This window comes from Clinocottus analis, unplaced genomic scaffold (genome assembly GCF_023055335.1).
Source record: "Clinocottus analis isolate CAN_PGR_092001 unplaced genomic scaffold, fCliAna1.0.p SCAF_1, whole genome shotgun sequence".
In the NCBI taxonomy this organism is placed as follows: Eukaryota; Metazoa; Chordata; class Actinopteri; order Perciformes; family Cottidae; genus Clinocottus; species Clinocottus analis.
This window is the reverse complement of record NW_027175820.1, coordinates 4,974,368-4,999,703: the sequence shown is the minus strand read 5'-3', so window position 1 is coordinate 4,999,703 and position 25,336 is coordinate 4,974,368. Positions and strand designations below refer to the sequence as shown.

At 40.8% G+C, this 25,336-nt stretch overlaps 1 protein-coding gene across 1 annotated transcript in view; it reads right to left on the bottom strand.

The window, feature by feature from the left end:
- Positions 1 to 25,336, bottom strand: part of luzp2 (leucine zipper protein 2) — a 159,610-nt gene that overhangs the window by 10,039 nt on the left and 124,235 nt on the right. Inside the window, exons 7-9 of the mRNA XM_068577508.1 lie at positions 25,192 to 25,254; positions 19,066 to 19,140; positions 18,242 to 18,409 (exon numbers count right to left, since the gene is read on the bottom strand). Coding sequence (XP_068433609.1) covers positions 18,242 to 18,409; positions 19,066 to 19,140; positions 25,192 to 25,254 — 306 coding nt within the window. The remainder of the gene's footprint in view (positions 1 to 18,241; positions 18,410 to 19,065; positions 19,141 to 25,191; positions 25,255 to 25,336) is intronic.

Below are 25,336 nucleotides of genomic sequence, written 5' to 3'. Positions count from 1 at the left end.
AAATAAATCATGGCTTAAATTACTATTTCATAAGAGGCAGCTGGAAGGGCAAAATAAACAGAATGCTGACAAACTAAAAAGAGAATTGTAAAAGTAAAATGGCTTGGAGGTGAAACCAGTCACATTCAAACGTCCAATATGCAGTACAAAGAAAAAAACGAACCACATTTTAAAAATGAATATTTCTGCAAAAAAAAAAGAAAAAAAAACACTCAACCACACCAGCTGGTTGATATATAAAACACGTCTTACATGAAACAGCTAGATTATGTTTTCTGATTCAATTATTAATGAACAACATTGATTTTTAATGAATATTTTATATTCGGTTCAGTTCATGTTGTGTTAAATCCTTGACCCGTGGCAACCTCCAGGGCTGAGAAGTGAACCTAATACGGGAAGGCCGTAACGTTGGTTGCTTAACATTGTCTTTGAAAGCATTTGGTTGTATTCAACGCCACCATCTTGTGTCTTCTGGTTGCAAATGGAATCCCAAACCAACATAGTGACTGCTAAAACGTTGAACTTGGGGCTTCGAAACAACAGTCCGTAAACCAATGGGTGATGTCAAGGTGACTACGTCAACTTCTTACATACAGTCAATGATTGTCAACACAGTGATTACAATTACATTAAAAATGACATACAGCTTTCATACAAAGTTGCATAGTAATTCATCGAACAGTTAATTTATTTCAGTTATCGCTTAAATTGATAGACTGACCTGAGGCTGATACCTGGCGAGATAATTCAAACGAGGGACATCTACCTCTTTAGTATCCTGATACTCGCAAGTGAAAAGTCCACCACAAAGAACTGGTTGAAAAGTGACCCACCAAGCCCAGGACAGTGGCTGGACATTGAAAAGGAAATATAATCTATAAAAAAAATCTACTTTTTTTCAAAGGATCAAAGCAGGGACCCATGAACAACGCTGGGGAAAGTAGACTGTATACAAGGGAAAAGATGAGTAATGTTCTCAGCTGACCTGAAAACAATGGATCACACATTGTAAAGAGTGATTGGTGATCCCCTATGAATATACTTTATTCATTTATTTTGTCCTCCTTTTGTCATTTACAATGTTTTGTCGTGTTTTTTGTCAACTGAAAAATAAAAGTTTCCTCTTTCTGTTGACAGTTCTCATTTTGTTGTCAAATCAAATGTAAATGCACAGATGACGTGTAGGTCCCAGATGCAGGACCTTCAAAACAGTGATTGATGTCTCTACAAATACAAGTTAATCTCTGAGGGAAAAGTAAAGTTAATCCTGGACCAGACACAGGCTTCACCCCCTACGAGAGCTACATATGATGAACAGTGATGTGTCAGTGAAGTGACCCACTTAAAAAAAAAAAAAGACAAAGCAATGTCAAGACAGTAGGAGGGAAACAAGATGAGCAACCGCAGATGAAAAGGTTCTCTCTGGAGTATGTAGAGCAATCTATATCACCATCACCTGAAATGATGTCCGTATGAAACAGCTCGCAAGAGTAAGAGTGACGCTTCGCTTTGAATCGGTGGTGTTAGAAATGTTCAATGCTGGAGGCCAAACTATAGCTTTCAGTTCGGTTACACGGGAGGCTTCTGTGAACTTTGTTTTCCATCTCATACGGAACATAATTCGAATACTGATGAGTAAAGTTTTCGCTACACTCAATCCGTCAGGCAAGTGGCAACCTTCCTAACCGAGTACATGAGTGTATTCTTCTTGTTTCTCATTGTCTGAACTCTTAACACAATCAAATTCATTCCACGTGTGACATTGTACTTTATCACTTGTGTTTATTAGAATAATACAATCTTTTATTTATTTGAATACATTTCAAACCGTGACCTCATCAGAAGTGTCCAGGGTAAACGGGTCAGGGCTGTGTATAGCGTGAAAAACTACGAGGCATAGAGTATTTACTCTAAGGGTCAAGACGACAACAGCATGACGAGCGGACCATTTGGCTTTTTTTTTTCTTCTCTGATCCACAAGAGAGTTGAATTTTTTTTTTTACTTCAGATGAAACAGTCAGGATTTTACTTTTTCCGCAAGCCAGCCAATCACATTGGAGGAGGGGCGGGACAAATAGCCAGAGATGTAATCAAATGCGCTTTATTACGAGTATGTTGTGGTCCATGCCATCCTTTTTACTGTGGGCTTCATGTTGTCCTCATGTTCGGAAAATTGGACAAAACAAATCTTGTTAGGTATTAAAGTTGATTTGTAAAAAAAAAAGGACGGCACAGGACAAGATCTCATGAGCCACTGCGTGCTTCCTTGTGAAGAAGGGCCGGAGCAAGTTCTCTACCTTTTTGCTGATACGAGTATCATGGCGGCTTTGCCCGTATCATGGCAGCGAGACGCAACCAAAGTGTGTCAGCGGAAATAAACCCCTAAAGTGCTACCCGCCAGGCATTTTCAGAAGACAGTCTAAAAAACTAAAAAACTCTTCAGTGGATGTGGCACTAAACTCATGCAGCACCAGAGTAACTTAGCGCCTAAATGTTGTGGGATCGTCGTACAGTAATTTATTTTGTTTTGATCTTAGTTATGTAAATTGTAAAATTGTGAAGAGCATGGCTACAATGAATGTATGATAGAAATGTGTTAAGATAAAGTAAATCGTCTCTGACTGCCGACTCCCTAACACATAAGTTTTGAGAAGACCGACGTCAGTAACAGAGCATGGTGGAGAACGTTCTCTGCTCAAGGCCCCGAGTACAGCAAAGGCCTTCTGACCCTCTCGCAATCGGGAACATTGGCTTTTTTTTTTTTACACGCCAGCCCATTAGTCAGATGAGAACAATCTGTACAGTACAAGCTAACTGTCCTGCTGATGTAGAGGCCAGTGGGTCACATTAGGCTTTGAGAGCAAAATTCAACACAAGAAAGGCCAAGCTGTCAATTGACATGTATTCTGAAATATGTCGACATTTAAAAGCAGTGCGAAAAATATACATTGCATCTTTTTCTTCCTTGTGCCGGTTTTCACAGCTTCTAGACACACACACACACACACACACACACACACACACACACACACACACACACACACACACACACACACACACACACACACACACATTAGTGCTGTCAAACCATTAAAATATTTAATCGTGATTAATTGCATTTATGTTATAGTTAACTCGCAATTAATCGCTTTTTTTATTTTAATGCTCTCAACATGAAAAAGTGGATTGGCTTGCTTCGTGCAAATGTTTTATTTCATTGAAAAACAACTGCAAAACAGGACGGGTCAAAATAAAATGATGAAGTGCACATTTCAGGTAAACAAGGGCGAGAGAGAGAGGTAGAGAGAGAGATTATTTTAATTACTCATTGTTTTTTTATCATTGTAATTTTTGTCATCATCTATAAGTTGTATATTTCTATGTTTTTCTGATGTGTTTTATTGTTGTTGCAACATTCATGCCAATAAAGCAGAGAGAGAGCGAGAGAGAGAGAGAGAGAGAGAGAGCGAGAGAGAGAGAGAGAGAGAGAAAAAGAGAGAGAGAAAAAGAGAGAGCGAGATCAGGCAATTCGTAGGGGTCCTGTCATTGAACGTGATGCGTATTATATCAGCTAGATCCTCGCTCTCCACAACAAGGCCTACACGCAGTAGCATCCATTTAGCTATGGCTGCAATACGTTTCAGGGCTCTTAAGTGTCACGCATTAAGCGTGACTGTCACGCATTTTGGTCTTAAGTCACGCCATCCCGCCACACATCGCATTTCTCACGCTGAAAAAAAAACCTCTAGGCTATTTAATGTGCAGCAGCGCAAACATGACCTGGTCGTGTTGCCCTCACCATGAAGGACTCAAGCACGTCTCCCCTGAATCTCATGGAGGTCTGACGTGAGTTGCCACTCATCAGCCAATCAAAAAAAGAAATGGGCTGCACGGATACCCAATCAGAAAAACGTATCTTTAGTATCTGGGTAAGACGTAATGACAGGCGGGAGTGGAGCTGGCAGCGCTTATTTGTCGTCGTCCCCAACCTCTTATCATTCATTTTGCCGTAATGCGCTCACAATTCATTCATTTTAAACTGTAACGTTAGCCGAGCTTCCAAGCCCAAACGGCGTGCCTATCGTTTTGCTTCCGGTTGAGCTACATCCGGCGTTAAAAAATGGTTTGCGTTAACGCTGTTAATAACACGCTAACATATATATTAAATTGGACAGTATAACACAATCATATTATAAGAATGTATGCTCGCTTAAGATGTGTTTTTCGTCTGCTGTCTACCACAAATTGTTCAGCGAGGACAGAACAGTACAAGGTAAACTGAGTTTGTACAGCAGACATTTCTCCAAAAGTAACCGTCTGTCTTCTACACTATGCTTTTACATAGTAGTTCCCTTAACTGGGTCAAAAGTGGTCTCTCGAGAGCACAACACAAGATGGTCGCGAGATGAACACAGGTAATTTTAACCTGTCACTGTCAAACTCCAGTCTTACTTTGTCAGCTTCAACAACATCTTTCGAGGCAGGTTCAGTGGAACTGGCTTTAGTTTTGGAAGTGTCATGCATTATTTCCTCACTTTTGACAGCATTGGTCAGAACCATACACCGTATATAGGACAGACAGACAGACGGATGGATAGATACTTTATCATTAAGATTAACATATGGGATATACGTGTATAAAGTGTCTGTAGTCAACGAACATCACCCATGTGTTCACGGATTTGCGGTTTTAAAGCCTTGGCTTTTTTTTGTAACCAGAACCGACACACAGGGGTGAAGCTATATACGACTGAATATTTTGTCAGAGGGTTAAAGTTAAAAAAAAATAAATAAAAAAACACGAGTGAGAAGGGTTGCTTTCTCATGAACTTCAATACAATCAGACTGCTTTTTTTTGGCAACCTTCAGGCCATTTGAGAGAATGCAGGTTTAAAGCACTTCTTCATTTTTATGACAATGGAAGATTAAGGGCAAATAACATGCTGTTCAGTCTCCATCAGACCAGTGATCCTTCAGAGAGAACATTTACTATCGGCACACGGATATGATCACTCGATTTCCCTTCTTAAAAACAAAAAGATACTTCTCATTTGAAACATTCCACCTTTACAGGATGGACTGAAAGTTTGACATGCATTTTGAACGACTGCATAATGGTGCAGTGAGTAGGATTTGGTGGCATTGAGCAGAGAGCTTTAAGATCGCAACCGCGTGTGTGTGTGTGTGTGTGTGTGTGTGTGTGTGTGTGTGTGTGTATGTGCGCGCGCGCGTGCGTGTGTGAGGGATAAGAGTCTTTACTGTGGCTTCTACCAGAGCTTAAGGCCCATTATGTTAACTTAAACTACGAGCGCGGAGCTCAAAGTGGTGTCAGTGAGTACTTGAACAAACATCCCTCTCACCCACTGTTGGTTCTTAAAAACACTTAGCCTATTTCAGTCCAAGTGTGCTTGTGAAACTCAAATGTTTTATCATGCAGTTCGTAGATAAATGCCACACTTTGGTCGTTTTACTGCACTTTCTTCGTGAGCGTTCCCGTCTTTGTAGGACGGTGTAAATGTTACCATCTAAATTCAGCTGATAAATATCTTCAAACCACACTTATATTTTCTTGCGGAGTCAACCACCGTCTTGAGTGGCAGGGATGAATATGCCATCCATTTATATAGACAAGAGAATAACCATAACAGTAAATAGTATGTGCTGAGAGCAAGGCAAAGAAGGTCTGATTCCTTTTCCTGCCCTGAGCTCCGAGCGTCTAAGACATCATCTCCCATTACTTTGATGAAAATTGCACGCTATCGGACCACAAGACCTGGCTCCCTCCCAAAGCCTGTTAAATATGAAGCAACTTCCACTCCAATCCTGCTGATCTCTGCATCCTCACACTAATGAATCTTACACCAGCAAGAAAAGTGTGTGTGTGCGTGTGTGGGACAAGGTCTGGGAGAGTCTTATCTGCGGCTTCTATCAGAGCTTAAGGCCTATTATGTTGAATTTAAACTGCGAGCGTGAAGACCAAAGTGGTGTCAGTGAGTGCTTGAACAAACATCCTTCTCACCCACTTTGGGTTTCAAAAACACAACAGTGGATTTTCAGTCCGAGTGTGCTCGTGGAACTCAAATGTTTTATCATGCAGTTAGTGGATAAATGCTTCCTCCTTATCCCTAAAAGCTTTCGCGCATTGTGTTTTTTTCTCCCCCCCCCTGCCGATGGTGGCGCCGTCACAAAAAATAATTGGTGTATGATTAGTCGTGCATTTTTCAGAAATAACCTGCCGCACTCACTAAATGGGTTCAGCCACAATTCACTAGTGGTAATATATGGCGCGGCTCAACAGAAACCAGGATAAAAGGACTCAATAATAACACTGCTGGGTGCATCCGCGCCATCGTTAATAGGCATAATGAGGAACGCCACGTGGTCATCAAAGAGCCACGTTCTTATCAAAGAGCCACGTTCTTGACGTTTGCCTCCCTCGTCAGTGCATCGTTACACAACTCCACAGCTGCGGGTCGTTTGGCTGTGAGCACTGTTATTGTGTGTGTGTGTGTGTGTTTTTCTTTTTAACGCTACTCAAATTGAGATAAATTTAGCTGTGATTTAAATGAGATTTGACCCACCTCCGCGTGCTCGGGCGTGGACAGATGGAGCGCCCTCAGTGATCTTTACAGCGAGGGCGGGCTCAGATTCATCAGACAGCCCGTCAACGTGTACGACGGCAACGGGAGATAATTGAGCTAGCGGAGGGCTCGCGAGCGGAGTGCTGACATTTGTATGCTAATGAAGTGGAAAGTATAAACTCATTAGCATAACAAAAATACATATATCAACCCACACTGAGCTTATCCTTCACTTGTCTTTTCTTTTGAGCGATGATTATTTGTCCCCTATGTGCTTGATTTTATTGGGCTCGCACTAATGAAGGGAAGATAACGGGGAAAATAAACTTTTAGTTCAAACGGGATCGTTCCGTTTGGATGTTAATTAAAAGGTATATTTTCCGGAAACCTAAAGCGTTCCTTCTGCATGCATTTCACTTGCCCTTTAGTCACATACTGTATATACTTTTCGGTTGACTGGGTAAAATCTCGACACTTGACATCTAAAATGTCGAGCAAAACAAGGAGCAATATCTCCACTGATGGCATAATCCTATTTTTATTTTTACATTATCTTTCCAGTCACCTCTCTTTTTTTTTTACTCTTAAAAGGGATTAAATCCTGAGCCCTTAGTTGAGTCTACTGTGACCTTGACTTTGAGAGGCTCCAAACAAAGCCTGTGTCAGATTGAGTTAATCATTTCACAGAGCAGATTTTAAATCCAACATACCAGAACTCTCATAAAGCCCTTAGAGTAATTGGGCTTTACCTCCAAACGCAGCATCAACGCATACATTTTTTTTTTTTTTTAAATGGTATGAATGACTTGGACCTCTGCTTCAGTCAGACGTTATTATTCTGAACAACCTCGAGAATTGCGTTGGCCCAACTGCTATAGTTGGTAGTAATTATTTCCCGGGCTATATTCCTCTCTGGAGAGTGATACTCGGGGCATCAGATTGACAAATAGTCACTTCAAAAGGAGGTAATAATCGCCTGACACTTAAATTCTCATCGCAGACAGTGCATTATGTGCGCTCTGATGTGTGGTGAGGTGGATATTTTGGCACTGAGCTGTATTCCATGATGTCACCGAGCTGGGAGTTACAGTGTGAAAGGAATTTCAATTGGAAGGTGTTTACGAGGAGACGAGCGGAAAAACGGCAGCGGCCCGCTTTATCTTATCTGGAAAGTCAGAAGGAAAATTATGCTCCACCATTACAGAGGCAAATCCTCAAATCCACCTTGCTTTCCATTTTACTTAAAGAAAAACAAAAACTAAACTCATTTAGCTGTTGCGGCTGCTGTGTTTAAACTGCGGTCACTGACAATCAACTTGACCAGATTTTGGGAGGCAAAGGCAACACCTTTTCAGTGCAGAACACCACAGGTGTAATTAATAAGATTGATGAGGGCTAGACTCCACTTAGCTCCACCTGTTCCTCTGCGTTACTATTTTACATGCTGGCTCTCTGACATGGCCGGCGCTTAAACGGAATAGAGCCATCGTTAATGGCAATGATTGCACCTGTGCTTCCCCCTGCTCGGACGAGTCCCAAAAAAAAAAAGGCCCATTGATCATCTTTCAGGTGATATCAAGGGGATGTGGAAATTAATTTTGCCTTGATGCCAGCATTTGTTTATTCAAGGCCTCGGTAAATGAAGCTGCCTTGGAAATAATTAAACGTTCCAACTCCGCAATCAACCATGATTAAGACAATGACGCATATCCATGGCACATAAACGTGTGACTTTTTTTGATCGCAGCGGCAGTAAATGTTCACCGCCGACATTATTACGTAGTCGGATAACAGCGTTGCGACTTCATCTGTAATTGTAGCAGTAATGTTTGAAATGTAATTTGAGATTTAGTTTTAATGTGTTCAACCAATATTACATCTCTAACACTGAGCCACTTACCCTAAAAATTATATATTTTGCACATGCAGTAATTTCGGGTGTACTTTTTTGCAACAGATGTGTTGCGCCCACTCTCTGGTTCCCCGCTCCGTTCTCAGACAAACAATGTCAGCTCCGTCGGCAATGTTGCTGTTGTTTTTACTGTTTTTACTCTTTACTCTTGTTTGCACCGTTAGCAGCTATACATCGTCTCCACTGTCGCCATTTTGAGAACTGTGTGGAGGCAATAGATATGCCCTAAATTCAGTAGTATCTTGACTTGTTCGCACCATTGCACGCCATGGTAAAATGACAAAAAAATGGTGGTGATGTTTAGAAATGTTCTTCCAAATGTGCTGCTGACTTGGTTTTTGATTAGAAAAAAGGAGATTGTAAAATAAACAATACCACTTTGATTGTATTTACTGAAGCTAATTATCTTCTTGTGGGAGGTTAAGAAATAGAAACAGGTTGTTTAACATGAATAGATGTGCTTTTTAAACCATTTCATGAAAGAAAAAGCAGAAATGTAGAGATGTTAGACTGTTGTTGCCACAACAAAATATTATTATTACGTATTATCATAGTTATTATTAAGTGTGGCTTCAGCCGCATGGGGTCATAGACCCCATGCTGGAAGCACACTTCATGTTCTCCTGCGGGCTTATTAGTTGGAATGCTGCAAGCATTCCAACTATTGTTCTTCAAATCTTTATTAGTTGGAATGCTGCAAGCATTCCAACTATTGTTCTTCAAATCTTTATTAAACTTATTATTATTATTATTATTATTAGTTGGAATGCTGCAAGCATTCCAACTATTGTTCTTCAAATCTTTATTAAACTTTTTATTATTATTATTCTATTTCTTCCATCCGTATTTTGGACCTCTTCAACTCTTTCATATTTTCAGCTACAGAAAAAAGTTCAATTATAAAAATATTCAGTTACCTAAGGACACGATGGCTAAGACCTTTCATATTTTTATTTTTATTATTCTATTTCTTCCATCCGTATTTTGGACCTCTTAAACTCCTTCATATTTTCAGCTACAGAAAAAAGTTCAATTATTCAAATATTCAGCTACTTAAGGACACGATAGCTATGCCTTTTCATATTTCTTACTTTTCAAATTTCCAAATTATTAAGCTTTTTATGATTTTTTTTATAATGGGACCCAATGGGGAAATCTTCAAATCATCTTCAACTTCAAACGTTTACAGTTTCTTCATATGTTGAGCTTGAGACGATATTTAAAATTTCAAATGTTGACAAAACCCTCAGCTATTAATCTACGCTTTTACATTTTTCATATCTTCTCAAATTTTAAAATTATTCAGCTTTTTATCAAATTAAAAATGAATGGTTTCCAATGAAGAACATCTTCAAATCCGCTTTCAACTCTTTAACAGGAGCCTTTTAGTCTGTGCATCTGCAGGCTGAAGGCACTTGAACGACCCCACACGCGAACGGGTGCGCACGTGCACGTGCGTGAACGGTCGCGCACGTAAACGGCCGTGCACGCACGTGAACGGCAGCATACGTGAACGCTGACTAACGTGAAACGGCCGCGCGAACGGCAGCGCTAAAGTGTTATTATGGTCGCGTGCACGTTCGCGTGTGTGTGCGCGCGCGTGTGTGCAAGTCACTTCAGTTACAGACGTCAGGATTAACAGCGTCACTGACGTTCACTTTCTGAGGTTTAACAGATGGTTTTGTAGACACACGGCAACCCAATAATATCAGTCGTCTGACCAACTGCGCCTGTAGATCAGTGGTTAGCAACTCCGTCTTAGAAGCAAAGGGTCAGTGGTTCAAACCCCACCTATGGCTGACTTTCATTTTTAAAAAAAAAAGCTTTTTTTTCTCCTTCTCTTGGACTGGACACTGTGGCGGGCTAGGTCGTATGTTTGACACCCCTGATTTAGATGATGCAGTTTTCCTTTCAACTTTTCCAATTATACATTTAATTTTCAAATATATTCAGCTTTTTTAAGCTTTATTCAACTATATTTCACTATGTTCAGCTATGTTTAGCAATTCCTTTCAAATATTTCAGCTTTATGCTTCAGCTTTTTTGCATTCCAACGCATTTTCAGCAGGAAATGCTCTTCCTAGTTAGTTGGAATGCTGCAAGCATTCCAACTATTGTTCTTCAAATCTTTATTAAACTTATTATTATTATTCTATTTCTTCCATCCGTATTTTGGACCTCTTCAACTCTTTCATATTTTCAGCTACAGAAAAAAGTTCAATTATAAAAATATTCAGTTACCTAAGGACACGATGGCTAAGACCTTTCATATTTCTGACTTTTCAAATCTTTGAATTATTAAGCTTTTTATGATTTTTTTTATAATGGGACCCAATGGGGAAATCTTCAAATCATCTTCAACTTCAAACGTTTACAGTTTCTTCATACATTGAGCTTGAGACAATATTTAAAATTCCAAATGTTGACAAAACCTTTAGCTATTAATCTACGCTTTTACATTTTTCATATTTTCTCAAATTTTAAAATTATTCAGCTTTTTATCAAAAAAAAATGAATGGTTTCCAATGAAGAACATCTTCAAATCCGCTTTCAACTCTTCAACTTCAAAAGGGAAAGGCTCTGTCATGCCTCCAGCTAGAGACACCATTCCACCTTTAAAATGTTGACAAAACGTTTTTGCTGTTATTGTATTACTCATCTTTTCGATATATCCTATATTGTTTTAACTGTCGGCGTTTTCGTTTTATAGTTTTTCCGCACCTTTTCTGCCTTTCTCATTATTGTGTGTTGGGCAGCTCAGAGCAGTGACGTAATACTCCAGAGCGAGGGCACTTGGCGATACACATATTTTAAACTTGCTCTCTACTCCAAACCGTATACTCTTTGGACATAATTTATAGCTCAAAACGTTGGAAATCTTGTCTTCTGCCGTAAACTGCGGTCGATAGGAATCCAACAGATAAGACGTGTTGAGGTCCGACTGAATGGGAGAGCCGGTCCGTCCCCAGCAGCAGCCCTTTGGTCTGTGCATCTACAGGCAGCAGGCACGTAAGCGGCCGCACACGCGAACGGGTCGCGCACATGAACGGCCGTGCTCGCGCGTGAACGTGTTATTATGGTCGCGTGCACGTTCGTGTGTGTGTGTGCGCGCGCGTGTGTGCAGGTCACTTTGGTTATAAACGTCAGGATTAACAGCGTCACTGACGTTCACGTTGAGGTTTGACGGATGGTTTTGTAGACACTCAGTAATATCAGGTCTCTCACCAACTGCACCTGTAGATCAGTGGTTAGCAACTCCGCCTTAGGAGCAAAGGGTCAGTGGTTCAAACCCCACCTATGACAGATTTTAATTTTTCAAAAAAACTTTTTTTTTTCTTCTGTTGGACTGGACACTGTGGCGGGCCGGGTCGTATGTTTGACACCCCTGATTTAGATGATGCAGTTTTCCTTTCAACTTTTCCAATTATACATTTAAACGACAATGATTTTCAACAGTTCAATGAAATGACTTCGAACTGTAACATTTTTCAGCAGGTATTTTGCCTTTTCTATATTTTCAGTAATGATTTGCTATTTATTTATATATTCATCTATTCCGCAATTTTCAGCTATATTAATATATTCAGCTGTTTTTACATATATTCAGCTATTCTTTCATTTTCAAATATATTTAGCTATATTTAGCTAATTTAAGCTATATTCCACTATGTTCAGCTATATTCAGCTATTTCTTTCAAATATTTCAGCTATAAGCTTCAGCTTTTTGCATTCCAACGCATTTTCAGCAGGAAATGCTCTTTCTAGTTAAACTTTTTATTATTATTCTATTTCTTCCATCCGTATTTTGGACCTCTTCAACTCTTTCATATTTTCAGCTACAGAAAAAAGTTCAATTATAAAAATATTCAGTTACCTAAGGACACGATGGCTAAGACTTTTCATATTTCAGACTTTTCAAATCTTTGAATTATTAAGCTTTTTATGATTTTTTTTATAATGGGACCCAATGGGGAAATTTTCAAATCATCTTCAACTTCAAACGTTTACAGTTTCTTCATACGTTGAGCTTGAGACAATATTTAAAATTTCACATGTTGACAAAACCTTTAGCTATTAATCTACGCTTTTACATTTTTCATATTTACTCAAATTTTAAAATTATTCAGCTTTTTATAAAAAAAAAATGAATGGTTTCCAATGAAGAACATCTTCAAATCCGCTTTCAACTCTTCAACTTCAAAAGGTAAAGGCTCTGTCATGCCTCCAGCTAGAGACACCATTCCACCTTTAAAATGTTGACAAAACGTTTAGCTGTTATTGTATTACTCATCTTTTTTGATATATCCTATATTGTTTTAACTGTCGGCGTTTTCGTTTTATAGTTTTTCCGCACCTTTTCTGCCTTTCTCATTATTGTGTGATGGGCAGCTCACAGCGGTGACGTCAGACTCCAGAGCGAGGGCACTTGGCGATACACATATTTTAAACTTGCTCTCTACTCCAAACCGTATACTCTTTGGACATAATTTATAGCTCAAAACGTTGGAAATCTTGTCTTCTGCCGTAAACTGCGGTCGATAGGAATCCAACAGATAAGACGTGTTGAGGTCCGACTGAATGGGAGAGCCGGTCCGTCCCCAGCAGCAGCCCTTTGGTCTGTGCATCTACAGGCAGCAGGCACGTAAGCGGCCGCACACGCGAACGGGTCGCGCACATGAACGGCCGTGCTCGCGCGTGAACGGCAGCACACGTAAACGCCCACTAACGTGAAACGGCCGCGCGTGTAAACGCTCGCCAACGGGTGCGCCCGCGCCTCAACGGCCGCGCGCGTGCACGGCCGTGTGCGCGCGAACGGCCGCGTTAACGTGTTATTATGGTCGCGTGCACGTTCGTGTGTGTGCGCGCGTGTGTGCAGGTCACTTTGGTTATAGACGTCAGGATTAACAGCGTCACTAACGTTCACGTTCTGAGGTTTGACAGATGGTTTTGCTGACACTCAATAATATCAGCTGTCTCACCAACTGCGCCTGTGGATCAGTGGTTAGCATCTCCGTCTTAGAAGCAAAGGGTCAGTGGTTCAAACCCCACTTATGGCAGACTTCAATATTAAAAAAAACAACTTTTTTTTTTCTTCTGTTGGACTGGACACTGTGGCGGGCCGGGTCGTATGTTTGACACCTCTGATTTAGATGATGCAGTTTTCCTTTCAACTTTTCCAATGATACATTTAAACGACAAGGATTTTCAACAGTTCAATTAAATGATGTTGAACTGTAACATTTTTCAGCAGGTATTTTGCCTTTTCTATATTTTCAGTAATGATTTGCTATTTATTTATATATTCATCTATTCCGCAATTTTCAGCTGCATTAATATATTCAGCTGTTTTTACATATATTCAGCTATTCTTTCATTTTCAAATATATTTAGCTATATTTAGCTAATTTAAGCTATATTCCACTATGTTCAGCTATATTCAGCTATTTCCTTCAAATATTTCAGCTATAAGCTTCAGCCTTTTGCATTCCAACGCATTTTCAGCAGGAAATGCTCTTTCTAGTTAAGTGTGGCTTCAGCCGCATGGGGTCAGAGACCCCATGCTGGAAGCACACTTCATGTTCTCCTGCGGGCTTATTATTATTATTATTCTTCTTATAGTCAAACCACTACTCCTCCCAGAGCGTTGCCAGCACATGCGCAAAAATTACATCGAAACGTGCGGTTTGCGCGGGAATCGTGAGGTATGACTTTTCTAAGAGATTCGCCTGTACGTTTTCCCGAAAAATGCAAAAAACATAAAAAAAATTTCACGAAACGTTCGTAGAGGGTGGCGCGCCAATTAACAGAGTGAGAAGAAGCGACAGAAACTGTTAAAAAAATAAAACGTATTTTGTCTTTACTCCCACAATGTTCACTCTTCATACACCATTGTTGGATAGAAACGTTGGAAATCTTGTCTTCTGTCATAAACTGCGGTCGATAGGAATCCAACAGACTCAGACGTCTTGAAATCAGACTGAATGTGAGAGCAAGTCCACCTCGCTCTGCCATCCGCCGCCATGTTAAATCTCCCTCCAAAGCCACGTCTCCCCTGAAGCTCGTACCTGATTTGTAAATCGCCCGTACAGACACATGTTTTATCGTACAGACTCGCCAGTCACAGTATCTGTTCATCAGGTCTTCCTAACGCTCAATATGCGATATCGAAGCAATAGTGGCTTTTAAAGTACCATTTTTTTTAAATAGTTTGAAAGGAGTTCCACAGTATTTAGGTCTATTAAGCTCAGCGTAAGGAAGTCCCTTTGAAGTCATCACCATGGCAACCTTTGATCTAACGACCCACAGGTGTTCTCGTTAGGGCAGTTTAACAGACACACAGACACTTACACACGCACACACAACACAGATGACTTCTGTCTCTCTGTCTGTTTGTCTCACACACACAGACACACAGACACACACACAAACAAACAAACACATACACAAACAAACAAACACACACACACACAAACAGACACACAAACACACACACACAAACAGACACATACACACACACACAGACACACACAAAGACGTTTACGTGTGTTTTATATTGTGTAGTTGTCAACACTGATCATTAATAAGGTCATATATTTCATATACGTTTGCGTGTGTTCAGGACGTTCAGTAGTTTATTTCCTTAAGTCCACAGTCCAGTCTGCCTCTAATCAGTCTGCTGGCGCTCACTTGGTCACCATGACGATGGCAGCACACAGGTGCTTTATATCAGCCAATCAGTTTAACACACAAACCAACTCAAGTGCTTTGGAGGAGAGACGGGCGTCAGAAACAAAAGCTATATATTGCGAGGTCTTACGGCAGTAGTAGCCACACTTTCAAAATTTCTTGCGAAATTTTCTAGTTAAGTGTGGCTTCAGCCGCATGGGGTCATAGACCCCATGCTGGAAGCACACTTCATGTTCTCCTGCGGGCTTATTATTATTATTATTATTCTTCTTATAGTCAAACCACTACTCCTCCCAGAGCGTTGCCAGCACATGCGCAAAAATTACATCGAAACGTGCGGTTTGCGCGGGAATCGTGAGGTATGACTTTTCTAAGAGATTCGCCCGTACGTTTTCCCGAAAAATGCAAAAAACATAAAAAAAATTTCATGAAATGTTCGTAGAGGGTGGCGCGCCAATTAACAGAGTGAGAAGAAGCGACAGAAACTGTTAAAAAAAAACAACGTATTTTGTCTTTACTCCCACAATGTTCACTCTTCATACACCATTGTTGGATAGAAACGTTGGAAATCTTGTCTTCTGTCATAAACTGCGGTCGATAGGAATCCAACAGACTCAGACGTCTTGAAATCGGACTGAATGTGAGAGAAAGTCCACCTCGCTCTGCCATCCGCCGCCATGTTAAATCTCCCTCCAAAGCCACGTCTCCCCTGAAGCTCGTACCTGATTTGTAAATCGCCCGTACAGACACATGTTTTATCGTACAGACTCGCCAGTCACAGTATCTGTTCATCAGGTCTTCCTAACGCTCAATATGCGATATCGAAGCAATAGTGGCTTTTAAAGTACCATTTTTTAAAAATAGTTTGAAAGGAGTTCCACAGTATTTAGGTCTATTAAGCTCAGCGTAAGGAAGTCCCTTTGAAGTCATCACCATGGCAACCTTTGATCTAACGACCCACAGGTGTTCTCGTTAGGGCAGTTTAACAGACACACAGACACTTACACACGCACACACAACACAGATGACTTCTGTCTCTCTGTCTGTTTGTCTCACACACACAGACACACACACACACACACAAACAAACAAACACAAACACACACACACACACAAACAGACAGACAAACACACACACACAAACAGACACATACACACACACAGACACACACAAAGACGTTTACGTGTGTTTTATATTGTGTAGTTGTCAACACTGTGATCATTAATAAGGTCATATGATATTTCATATACGTTTGTGTGTGTTCAGGACGTTCAGTAGTTTATTTCCTTAAATCCACAGTCCAGTCTGCCTCTAATCAGTCTGCTGGCGCTCACTTGGTCACCATGACGACGGCAGCACACAGGTGCTTCATATCAGCCAATCAGTTTAACACACAAACCAACTCAAGTGCTTTGGAGGAGAGACGGGCGTCAGAAACAAAAGCTATATATTGCGACGTCTTACGGCAGTAGTAGCCACACTTTCAAAATTTCTTGCGAAATTTTCTAGTTATTATTATTATTATTATTATTCTTATAGTCAAACCACTACTCCTCCCAGAGCGTTGCCAGCACATGCGCAAAAATTACATCGAAACGTGCGGTTTGCGCGGGAATCGTGAGGTATGACTTTTCTAAGAGATTCGCCCGTACGTTTTCCCGAAAAATGCAAAAAACATAAAAAAAATTTCACGAAACGTTCGTAGAGGGTGGCGCACCAATTAACAGAGTGAGAAGAAGCGACAGAAACTGTTAAAAAAATAAAACGTATTTTGTCTTTACTCCCACAATGTTCACTCTTCATACACCATTGTTGGATAGAAACGTTGGAAATATTGTCTTCTGTCATAAACTGCGGTCGATAGGAATCCAACGGACTCAGACGTCTTGAAATCGGACTGAATGTGAGAGAAAGTCCACCTCGCTCTGCCATCTGCCGCCATGTTAAATCTCCCTCCAAAACCACGTCTCCCCTGAAGCTCGTACCTGATTTGTAAATCGCCCGTACAGACACATGTTTTATCGTACAGACTCGCCAGTCACAGTATCTGTTCATCAGGTCTTCCTAACGCTCAATATGCGATATCGAAGCAATAGTGGCTTTTAAAGTACCATTTTTTTAAAATAGTTTGAAAGGAGTTCCACAGCATTTAGGTCTATTAAGCTCAGCGTAAGGAAGTCCCTTTGAAGTCATCACCATGGCAACCTTTGATCTAGCGACCCACAGGTGTTCTCGTTAGGGCAGTTTAACAGACACGCAGACACTTACACACGCACACACAACACAGATGACTTCTGTCTCTCTGTCTGTTTGTCTCACACACACAGACACACATACACACACACACACAAACAAACAAACAAACAAACACATACACAAACAAACAAACACATACACAAACACACACAAACAGACACACAAACACACACACACAAACACACACACACAAAGACGTTTATGTGTGTTTTATATTGTGTAGTTGTCAACACTGTGATCATTAATAAGGTCATATGATATTTCATATACGTTTGTGTGTGTTCAGGACGTTCAGTAGTTTATTTCCTTAAGTCCACAGTCCAGTCTGCCTCTAATCAGTCTGCTGGCGCTAACTTGGTCACCATGACGACGGCAGCACACAGGTGCTTCATATCAGCCAATCAGTTTAACACACAAACCAACTCAAGTGCTTTGGAGGAGAGACGGGCGTCAGAAACAAAAGCTATATATTGCGACGTCTTACGGCAGTAGTAGCCACACTTTCAAAATTTCTTGCGAAATTTTCTAGTTTATTTAAAAACCCCATTTCTTCATGCTTATTAATAGAAACACTTTTAATAAATGTAGTTGCTTATCTCTGTGACATCGTTGCAGAGCGCATGCAGACGCCTCGCAGCGAGGCTTCAAGGACAGCAGGACCTCATCTGCAGCAGACGTGGCGGACTGAGCGCTATCGCTCGATCGATTTGTTAAATATTAGAAAAGGGCCGGGTTTTTACAGTGACCCGGTCTTCAGGATACACATTAAATTGGTTGGAAGCGAGTGGAATACTGAGTTACCTTGGCATGTGGCTGCTGAAAGGTGACTCTGGAGCTGTTGATGAGCGATGAGTATCTGAACAAGTGGGTGGGGGAGGCGGGGAATCTGTGGCTGCTGCCGGGCTGGTTGTGCAGGACGGCTGAGAAGCAGATGTGAACTGTGTCCTTCAGCGCCTTCAGCTGCGACTCCTGTCCCCAAACAAAGTCACACACACACACACACAAAAGCAGATTCCTGAATCCCTCCGGACCATCTTCCGCACATCCATCCACATGTGGAATAGGCTTAAGCGTTGAGGCCAGTGGCCATGCTTTAAAGAGACTTCAGTGCAGCTAGCAAGCGTCGTTAGGCGAGACATGGAGCGGAACTCACTGGAGCAATAAAGAGAAGTAATGCTCAAAAGATCATTTACTTTCAATCAATAATAATAATGGACAGAATGATTGGTTAATTCTTTTTTTTTTTAACTACAGTACTCCTGAGCGGAACACCAGAACTTTATTCCTCTGCAACACTTTTCTCAACATGCATTTTTTAATTCATCTAACTCGCCTCCAGCGACACTGTGTCAATAAGCACGTATATATATATATGAATTATAGGTGTTACATGCTATCAACCTGTCGAAACAGAGCATTTTGTAAACACATTCTTCATTATAAGGTCAGTTCCCATAAATATACTTTGACATTTATTTTCCATCCTTAAACTCAATTTATAAACCAGACTAAGTCTTTCACATTGCAGGGTTTAAATTTATCAGGTGTGAGAGTTAACATTAGTTCTAAAGTATCCTAACCTAAAATAAAGAAATAATCATCATCATTAAAGCAGAGTTACTCACCTTATCCAGCGCAGTCTTCTCCAGCTCTTCCTTGGCTATAGTTAACTTGTTTTCCAGGTCCATTAGCTGCTGTCCCTGTAGAAAGACGGGACTTTTAAAGCAGCTCCGTTTGTTCTGGGCACACAAAGCATGTCTCCATCTCAATAACTCGGGCCTACAGCGGAAAGGACTGAGCACTCAACCCCATGTACACTGAACGACTTAAGCACTCAATGAATACTCTGTCTTTCAATGGAAAGGCAAAGAGATCATGGCTGCAGTGCATCGATACATTCTTAGTATAAAAATAGCACTTAAGTGTTTTGTCGAACAATATTTATTCTCTATTTTCAAGGAACACTGAAAAGTACGTGAGTTATAAGTTAACAGTGTATTCATTTTATTCACTGTCTTTTAGAAAAAAAGACAGGTTTAGAGCACCCTGCAACCACCACGGCCCTTAATGCTAAGCTTTTTTTTTTCAGTAAATGAGCCAATATAAGGGATCCAAAAAGTTCTATGTGAAGACTATTTTGTTACTAAAATACTCTTAGATGTGACTTAAATATGCAATGCCAAGTTAGCATTTATTCGGCAAAGAGGTTTCCATAATCCATTCAGTGACTCAACTCTTTTTTTTGACAAAGACAAAAGTCACCTCAAGTGAGCATAAAAAAAACATTTTGAAGGAAATGTTATCACATTTTGTCGTTTTCATTCAGCTTTAACTTAAAACTGCTTTTGAACATATGTGGGCGGAAACAAGACATTTCGAGGATCAAAGTGTATTACAACTTACAGTTGTATTATATTATATTTTTTACAATTATATTCACTGTTGTAACGCATTAAAACAGGATTACATGTTATTCTGAGTGGTTATTGTTTTGTGTAAAGTGAAAAGAATACATTAAAAGTACAAGTTAGAAAAAAACACATAATGTTGTAGAGCTAATTTAATATTTACATATGTATTATACTTAACTAACTTGAATTTATCCGGCAATTCTCAAGTATTATGAAAATGTTTCAGAATGTGTTTAGATTATTATTATAAAGCTTTGTGCATATTGACTTCTTATGATCACACAGTGCAACACAGAAATTATAAGTATGTTTAAAAGGCATTTTGGGTCTGGGCTCTGAACAGCGTTCCACACATTTGGGAGTGTTTGGGATTTCCGACTTAAGGGATGGAAGTGATTGATGTTTCCTGGAGAGTTTGAAAGACTTGTGTGTTTCCTCGGGGAGTTTTGTGAGAACTTGTGGCGTGTTTGCCATTCATCTCATTTTATCCAGATTTCTGTCAGCAAAGTGGTCATTCTAAATGATGAACACGTCTGTCACTTCTACTACTCAATGGGGCAGCGGAAAGGATGTTTAAGTTTTCCATGATAGACGATTCATGCAGTGACAGTCAAGGACAGGGCAACATTCACCAAGATGGGTTTTGAAAGAAGCCAAAGAAATCAAATCTTTCTCTCAGAAGATCTTTTTTTTTTTTAATCCATTTTGCAGGGAGCTCAGGACAGAAAGTCATTTGTAGCTGTCGGGCTATGTGCTCAAGAGGGGATCCAAAGGTAATACAAGTTTTGGGGAACAGTACTTTAATCATCAACACAAAGGATTGCGTATGATCTCATTGTGGCCAATGGCAAATGAAGGCATAAGTATTTACTGATACACATTTGTATTATTTTCATGATAATGGGATCCTGAAGGTTACTTGCAAAAAACAACCCAAAAAAATTGTCCAATTTTAAAGGGACTTGTAACATATTATATGATATTTGCTATTACAGTACTGGCAGTGGACAGCCTGAACTCATTCACATTGTCAAATACCATTGTACTGGCATGCATCTTGGTGCTTGACTTCAATGCGCTAGGCACCCTTTATGAGACGACTTACGAGTAACTATAATGTAAATCCATTCGCCACGAAAAAGACACTAAATGCTCCTGCAGTGACCTAGTTGTGGGACTAAAACATTACACAAAGGCCAGGCGGGAGTGGAGGTGAATGGGTCAAGCAAACACATGATTTTTCACCAGGAGACCGGCGCTTTTGTAAAGGGGTCTTGAAACAAGCATCATTATGTGGAGAGTTTAAATAAGAGTGTGTTGGCAGACAATATATTATGAGCTTACAATGCTTACTACACGACACACGTATTCACGTAATGTGCTGTAACTCTGTTACGTCGTATATTCTGGTCATATGACATCTATTGCATCTGTCCATCCGGGGAGAGGGATCCTCCTCTGTTGCTCTCCCTCAGGTTTCTTCCCTTTTTCCCTGTGAAAGGGGTTTACTATCATCTACTAGTGGGGGAGTTTTTCCTGATCCGATGTGAGGTCCTGAGACAGGGATGTCATGTGTACAGATTGTAAAGCTCTCCGAGGCAAATCTTGTATTTGTGATTTTGGGCTATAGAAAATAAATTGAATTGAATTATTAGCAGTCTGTAATTGGTTGTGTGAAAACTAAGGCCCCCCTGCCTACTTCGTACAACAGAGTTCAGCAAAGAAGTGGAGATGATGTGGAATACGTCCTGAGCTAGAAACATCTGTTGCAAAAATCAAATCAAATTCACGGCTTATTAATGACTTGGTCCTATGACTTTTAAAGGGTGTGTTTTTTTGTTTTTTTTTCACCAGTTACTTGTTCATTACTGTTTTGAGGTTTAGCTCAACTAAATGGGCTTGTAATGTGGCAATAGCTAACACTGCTTGCTTCTCTAGAAATGAACAAAACTACAAATATTCTACACATTTGTACATCAAAGACTGAACAGAAATTTAAACATGGTTAATTTCATGTTTGAAAACTGGTTGGTAAGGTACAAAAAAGACTGGCGATCATCATGATGCTGAGGATACTAATTCAAAATGCAGCACTTTGAGCTGACCCATCCACCGCGCCTCCGGTCCTCCCACTATATACTACGCCAATTGCTCTGAGCGTGTAATAAGGATGTGTGGGTGTGTTTTTTAAATTGGAGTTTGTTGCGAGCCCGGTGCATCGCATACAGACACACTAAACGGAGCCTCCGGGCGTTGATGTCGAGACGCCGAGGAGGCACCGACCGAGCCGCCGTATTCGACACATCGGGAGTGCGAATGGATGGCTTTAAGAAAGGGTAGAGTAATGAATAATAATGAGCCCAGGCTGCTCACAAGCAGAGGGAAAACAAGTGCAGCCTGCTCTTAGCTCATCCACTAAAGGATCTCTAGACCTTGTGTTTGCATGTACACGCACGCGGATGTGCAGCATTACAGTTGTGAGCCATTACCGTCCATTACACAAAGCATCATCAGCGGGTATTGCTATGAGAACTGCGGGCGCATGGCCACTGACCCAGAAATGCTGACGTTCAGGGCTCGTGCCTCCAAGTCTAAAGCTCCATATTTTTGTGCTGAATCCATTATAGAGGTGTGGGGTCAGGAGGGTACTAGCCACTCCGCTAGACAAGGCACGCAGCTACATCATGCCGTCAATTTTCTTTTCTTTTCTGTTATTTTTTCAATCATTCTTCTAAGCTGGAGGAGAAACAGCTCCAGGGGCAAATTTAAAAGTGGACCGAAGGAGTGAAGAAGATGTGAGGGCTTGAATGCGACTGCCAAAAAATTCTGTCTCATAGGGGAAAACGCGACGGATGGCACCATCGGTTTCTCTGAAGTTTTTTATGTTTTGGCTGAGCAACTGAAGGGGAACCTGCCTGTGTGTAGTGTTTACAGTCATGTGCTGGGACTACAGAGTTTGGATTCACGGAATTGGGTCTCTTTTTTAAGTTGTCCTTCAAATCGGAAGGACTATTTATACAAATAATACCCTGAAGACAGCATTGACAACAGCTCCTTTCTCTGGTACTGTCGGTGTATGTCTTCATCTTCTGAATCCTGAAACATTTCCCTCTCGATTCGTCACAGACGGACACCTGGCCGGGACCCTCGACATCTTTTTATATTGCACTGGGCCGCTCAGCACGTCAAACGAGGAGGTCGCAGTAAACACAATGGTGAGTGTAGTACATTCAAACAAGAACACTTGCTTGAGTTTAGGCAACACAATCTCTTAGTGAGGTTTAAGTTTAGGAGAGACATCGTGGTTGGGAAAAGCATGTAACTTTAAATGAATTTGTAATATCATTCCTCTTTAATGATCTTTCTCAAACATTTGTCTCCAGGTTGAAAATCCCTTGCTGGTTTGACCCTATGTGTGTTTTTTTGTGTGGTCTTTAATCACACCGCTAAAGAGTGCCTTGAGTGTTGGGATCAGACGCAGAAGGGCGCGACAAAACGTTGGGATTTGACAACAATGAGAACAAATAGTAATGTGAACAGGCTGGTGACTCTGCATTATTGCATCTTGTCAAAACAGTAACCTTTTCTTTTTTAGTACAGTTTCACAGTTTTTTGTCTTTCCTGGCTGTACCTGTCAGTTCTAAGAAAGACTGAATTGTTCCCAAGATAAAATAATTAGTTTTTTTTGTACTTTTCTTCGTCTTGTGAGATTGTTCTTTGGTCTACTTCGACAACGGGCTGCAAAATGCAGTTTGATGCGGTACAACAGCCGTCATAACCAATTTGACTGCTTCGCGGTCAAGGCGCCTTAACTGACATCCCCCCCATGAGAAACTGATGACATTTCCAAATCTGGAGTGACTCTTCTCCACTTTCTCCCTCGTCCCCCTCCGGGATTTTGATCACAGCATATGTGGAATACATATGAGTTTTTCAGGACTTGCAAGAGGGCTCAGCGGGGTCAGAGATGCATGATTCATTTCCCTCTGACCTTTCTATCAGGGGGGGGAAAAAAGCAGACTGTCATCTCCCAAAGATGGCTGGTTTTAAAACAGACAGTACGATACAATGAGCCGAATCTATCTGCACCTGCAAATCACCACGAAACATAATGTTCTGAAGGTCCACATGAAATGTTTGGGGACATTGAGCAATAAGGTTGTGTTGTGTGGGTGACTGATGCAATTTAGAGACAGCGATTTACGAGCGGTGACACCAAGAAAACAAGCCCATGCATCCATCATTCACGGGCTAGAAATAGAACAGTAGCAGGACATCCAGGGACAGTGTGTTCAGGCGTTGGGCTGGAAGCATAAAATTCAGTCCGTGATGACCGATTCCCATTGATTAATTTATGGCTGACACAAATTTAGGAAATGATGGGTTTAAAGGATCAAAACATACATTTAACAAATGACATTGTTCGCGGCAGAAATGTCAGCCCATATTTTAACGCTGCAAACAAGGCCTCAAAAGGTCAGTCAATGTTCCAGTAAATGCCAATAAATATTACCTCGTCGCAATTCAAGGGGCAGTGGAGTATGTGCGGGTGCTTGTAACGGAAGTTTGATGAGGGGGAGACACATTTCTGATGCCCCATAAAAAACTTCAGTGGGAGTAATTTGAGACTTATGAAAGGTAACCTCCAAAAATTTGACAATCAGATGCCAGGGGCAAACAAAGACCCAATATTTGCAGGACCAACAAGGCCTCGCTACGAACTGGAAAAATACCGTTGCTTGGTCAAGTGAGCAAGATGGAGGACTGATCACTGTCTGTTCCCAAACAAAACGTGTGGGTTTGTGGCCTCAACCTACACAAAAGTTTATTCTGAGAAGAGTATCATATAGTTTGAAGCTAATGAGCTCTGACCAAGCATTGGGATTGGGTGAGTTGTTGGCGTTGGCTGGACACAAATTCTCTACGGGTATCAATTACGTCAAAAGTAACCTTTTTATTGAATTCCTACCACCATAATATATGGTACTCACTCGAAGGTAGCGATGTCATCTGTATTCATGTCTTTAAGATTCCATTTCATGATCTAAGGCATAAATCTGTATAAGCTTCATCCACCGTACGTCTTAATTTGGCTTTACATGGATCTCATTGAAAGGGAATCAGCAGACAGGATGGCGATGTGTGGACTAATCGCTGGCCAATTGGCTTGTCTCGCCGCTGACTGGGAGGGACTTTGTAATTGCGGACTGAAATAATTGGAGTACCTCCTGTGATGGGATCATCCTTTTCAAGGTGGTCTGGAGTACCCGTTTACCCCTAGTCTGGTCTGGAGCTACTGTAAAGACAACCCCCCCTCCCACTCCTTCAGTTTGAACTTACCTTAAAAATTAAATCCTTTTTCCCGTACCGCAGTTCTTTCAGTTGAGCCTGGATTTTTTTCGACTGCAAGGGGAAGATAAGAAAATAAGTGTTAGCTTATTCAAATGGCGAAATTGGTTTTAGATCACGTAGCAGGATTCTGCCA